At 36.6% G+C, this 4,189-nt stretch overlaps 1 protein-coding gene across 1 annotated transcript; it reads left to right on the top strand.

Annotated features, from left to right (window-relative positions):
• Positions 1 to 1,696: 1,696 nt before the first annotated feature.
• LOC107478275 (probable histone H2A.1) lies at positions 1,697 to 2,899 on the top strand. Its single transcript, XM_016098413.3, has 2 exons — positions 1,697 to 1,975; positions 2,479 to 2,899. The coding sequence occupies exons 1-2, from the start codon at positions 1,787 to 1,789 to the stop codon at positions 2,692 to 2,694; spliced, it is 405 nt and encodes a 134-aa protein (XP_015953899.1). The 5' UTR covers positions 1,697 to 1,786; the 3' UTR covers positions 2,695 to 2,899.
• Positions 2,900 to 4,189: the final 1,290 nt, after the last annotated feature.

Below are 4,189 nucleotides of genomic sequence, written 5' to 3'. Positions count from 1 at the left end.
AGATTGATGATTATGGTTGAAGTTTGTTCTTAATATTTATGATGGGTTATTAATTTTATTGCATGAAGCCAAAAGGATGAATAGAATCGCAATTTAACAAGAATGCGCAATAACAATGAAATATTCCAGAAAGAGAGTCAATTTACATTGTTTTTTTATTTTTTTTCTAGGAAATCTGAATCAAAGAACTTCAATAAGAATCATAAGAAAAGTTAACATATTTAGCCGAAACAAAATTAGGCCGAATAAAGGACTTACAAAGTTTACAAAAGAAAAGGTAACATAATTTAAGACAATGTTTACAAGTATTTGAAGAAATGGTTTGAGTCACCAACAAACAAGATTGAGACTGAGAGACAGAAACTAAGAGATAAATATTGAAATAAATCTCTATTTTGTTTGGTGCAAGATGGAAGACAGAAATTGAAATAAGAATGAAGCTCTAATTTAATTTGTACAAAGAATAAAATTAGAATTAATTAATTAAAATGAGAATATTTTAGGTATAAAATGTTATTAAAGTTTCAGTATTCATTAGGGGTGTGCATGGCCCGGCCCGGCCCGAAGACCTGCCCCGGTCCCGAACACTTTTGGGGCTAATTTGGTGTGATTTCATCGGGTCTAGGGCCGGGTATGGGTCTTAAAAATAGACCCGGTCATTATTTCAGGTCGGGTCCGGGCCATATCTCGGGTCACCCGAAATCGGCCCGGTGGTCCGGTCATCATACACAATTAATATTTTGTGTTATTAGTGATGGATGATGGCTATTATTATGTGAAATTTAAGTATTGTAAACCTTAATATTTTGTATTACTAGTCATTATATATAAGACTATAAGTTAATGTTTTATATTTAAAATGCATAAGACTTTAGACTAATGCATAATCTTGTGTTATTTGTATTGATTTAAATATTTGGTGTTATTAGGCAATATTAGTATTGATTATGGTTATGCTTTAATTTTAGAAAAAAGTTAGTTCTTATTATATTTTTCTAAGTGAATTTTACCATGTCAAATAATAGTTGGAGTCTTGGAAATTTGGATATTTTTACATGCTAACTTACAAGAAGGTATCAAGGTAATATAATGTTAACGGCCCGGTTTTCACCCGGTTTTTACCCGGTATAATCGTGACCCGAAAGTGTATAGGTTTCATCGGGTCTAGAGTCGGGTTCGGGTCTAACAAATAGGTCCGGTATATATTTCGGGCCGAATCTTGGTCACATCAAACCCGGTTTCACCCGACCCATGCACACTCCTAGTATTCATCTCTAAAAATTTTAGTCCATGTGTCCTCATTTTTTGAGGTATTGAAATATCAAAATCTTGAAGACATAGATAGAAATTTTAGTACCAATCTATAAACCAACAAATATAATATTAAATTTCAGTATCTCAATCTCTATCTCAATATCTCATAACAAATGCTATTTAACCGATTGATTGAATATTTAGATCATTTATTCAAAGAAAATATATTTTTTTAGAAAAAGATTTCAAACTTTTTACCTTTTAAGAAAAAAAAAATTAAAAGTCTGGCGGCATTTTCGTCAATTCAGTCACTTCCCAAACCCTATCTCAACCGTCCACATTGCACCCATCTGATAGTGTAAAAGCACGATCCGCGTCATTCAATTTGATTGGCCACAACTTCAGTCGCACACAACGTGCTATATATAAATGTCGCAACCGCCTAAACCTTCATTCATCCTCTGATATTCTCTCGCTAACCGCTCAAAGGATCACTCTCTTTCCGTTAAACCAAAGCATCAAATCTTCGTTAATGGCGGGTCGAGGCAAAACATTAGGATCTGGCAACGCCAAGAAGGCCACCTCTCGGAGCAGCAAGGCCGGTCTTCAATTCCCCGTTGGTCGTATTGCCCGGTTCCTGAAGGCTGGAAAATACGCCGAACGTGTCGGTGCCGGCGCCCCCGTTTACCTCGCCGCCGTCCTTGAATACCTAGCCGCCGAGGTAATTTTGCCTTTGCTTGGTTTCAATTAAGTCTTTAATTTCTTGGCTTACCTTGTTAATTTCTAGGGTTTTGAGATTTGTCGAAATTTCCAGTAGTTTGGATTTCGGTTGCTATGAATTTAAATATTGCAGATTTTCATCTTTTCAATTCTTTCCTGATCGGGTTTTTCCTTTGATTTTTCATATGTATTTGCAACTTCGATGTTAAATCTAGGGTTTCACGATTCAATGTTAATCTTCTAATTTCTGTTAAGACATTTCCTTTTAGGCAATGTTTAGCGTGTAGGATTTTTTTTTTCCTAAAGAGTAACGTTAGAGAGTCAATTTTTTGGGGCTAAGTTGAGGTCATTTTTTTAGATTATTAACCATGTTGGTCAACTACAAGTTTGTTATATCTTAAGTTTACTTTTAAATTAGGCTTAATGTTTCAGATTTAGGACTGATCTCGAATTTATGAATATTTGGGTTTCTGAAGTTGTTAGATGTTATTATGGCATTTTCAGGTTCTTGAGTTAGCTGGCAACGCTGCGAGAGATAACAAGAAGACTAGAATTGTGCCACGGCACATTCAATTGGCGGTTAGAAATGACGAAGAGTTAAGCAAGCTTCTTGGAGATGTCACAATTGCCAACGGTGGTGTGATGCCCAACATCCACAACCTCTTGCTTCCTAAGAAGACCGGAACTTCGTCCAAGGCTGCTGGCGATGATGATTCTTAGAAACTTTTTTGTCGCATTGTGTTGTTGCTTAAAAGATTAAGTTCTATTTTCCCCTTATTACTTTTAAATAGGATTTTATGCCATATTCCTGGTGGTTGTTTCATTAGTTGTAGCATGTAGTTAGATTTTTGGTAGTTATGTGAATATTCATCATCTCTCACATGTTTCAATTTGATAATAGATTGTTGAAAACTTTAATTTCTTATGTGGCAGTCTTAAACTTTACCATAATTTTGTCACTTGTTACTGACAAACCACCACTATCTAGTGTTAGCTTCATCCGTGATGTTCCAGTGAAAAAAAAAAAAACAGTCTATTTTAGATCTTGGACACTAGCGTATGTAAGGTTTATCTGGGAGCAAAGGGTATGATAGATGCGGTTGTGATGTTTTATTTATTGCTTTCTGGGAGCAATGGGTATGGTAGATGCGGTTGTGATGTTTTATTTATTGCTTTGTTGTGTATGTGTGCGTGTGTTTTTTTATTTATTTATTTAAAGATTGTTGAAACAATACTAAAGTTCGAGAAAGCTTAGCTCAGGACATGCTCCAAGCGCCCTTCTTTGAAATGAGCTTCCTATATTTGGCTTACTTGGATCATAACCACCAATTTGATGTCTTACTTTGTGGCGAAAGCAGGCTGGTTTTGCAGAGAGGAACACGTGTATGGAATCTGTTTCACCGATAACCGTTTTGCAACCATTTCCAAGTAAGTACAAGACTCCTAAACAAGAAGGAACGGAACCAGAATAATCCTTAACCTATATTCCCCTAAATCCCTCAGACACCCAAAGTCGACTATGTTTCGCGAAGGAAACACGGTAGCATTACAGTTAATTTTAACGATACTTGGAGGGGGTAGAATTCCAAATTCTTCCTGGGTTCTGAATTTGATAAAGAGATCGGAGGTTGTTGAGGTTACACTGCTCGGAAATGGTGTTTGCATTAAGCGCCACTTTGGCATTCATTCCATTCATGAGAGGGGTTGAAGATCTCTTGGTTTCTTTGGTACCAAAATCACCAAATTCCTGCAAAAAGAGCAACTCTTCTCTCTCTTCATGAGCTCCCGGAACTAGTTCGCACTATTACATCATGTCGCCCTACGAATAACTTCAGGGTCTAGAAATCCTCAAATTTCTTGCGCCTTATTACACTCAATAAGACAGTGTAAGACCGTTTCTGGCTTCTTACATCTGAGGTAGAAGTTTGAGACAAAGAGCCTTCAGCTATGGCCGAAGAGCATCAGAAGGTAGGACTTCATGGAGACAGCCAAACTAGTAATTTGATTTTTGCTGGAATGTTAGTTTGCCAAATCCAATTCCAATTAGCATTTTGATTCCACAAATTTTCGCTCCAAAATCCACTATTAACCGTATCTATTAGAATACTGTTTCGATGAGGCTAAGTTCCACTTCCAACCGGGTTGGGAGCCATCTGAGTAGAAGGATTGAAACTAGAATTTTCTTTCACCTCCCTGGTAATTGAGGTGGCCAGAT

The sequence above is a fragment of the Arachis duranensis genome, chromosome 3 (genome assembly GCF_000817695.3).
Source record: "Arachis duranensis cultivar V14167 chromosome 3, aradu.V14167.gnm2.J7QH, whole genome shotgun sequence".
NCBI classification, from domain to species: Eukaryota; Viridiplantae; Streptophyta; class Magnoliopsida; order Fabales; family Fabaceae; genus Arachis; species Arachis duranensis.
The sequence above is the reverse complement of the archived record's forward strand: the minus strand, read 5'-3'. Positions and strand labels throughout refer to the sequence as shown.

Bases quoted from the DNA above. Each gene is read 5' to 3' on its own strand.
- LOC107478275 (XM_016098413.3), top strand. From the start codon at position 1,787: ATGGCGGGTCGAGGCAAAACATTAGGATCTGGCAACGCCAAGAAGGCC. The intron at 1,976-2,478 runs GTAATTTTGCCT...TGGCATTTTCAG, and splicing joins TTGAATACCTAGCCGCCGAG to GTTCTTGAGTTAGCTGGCAA.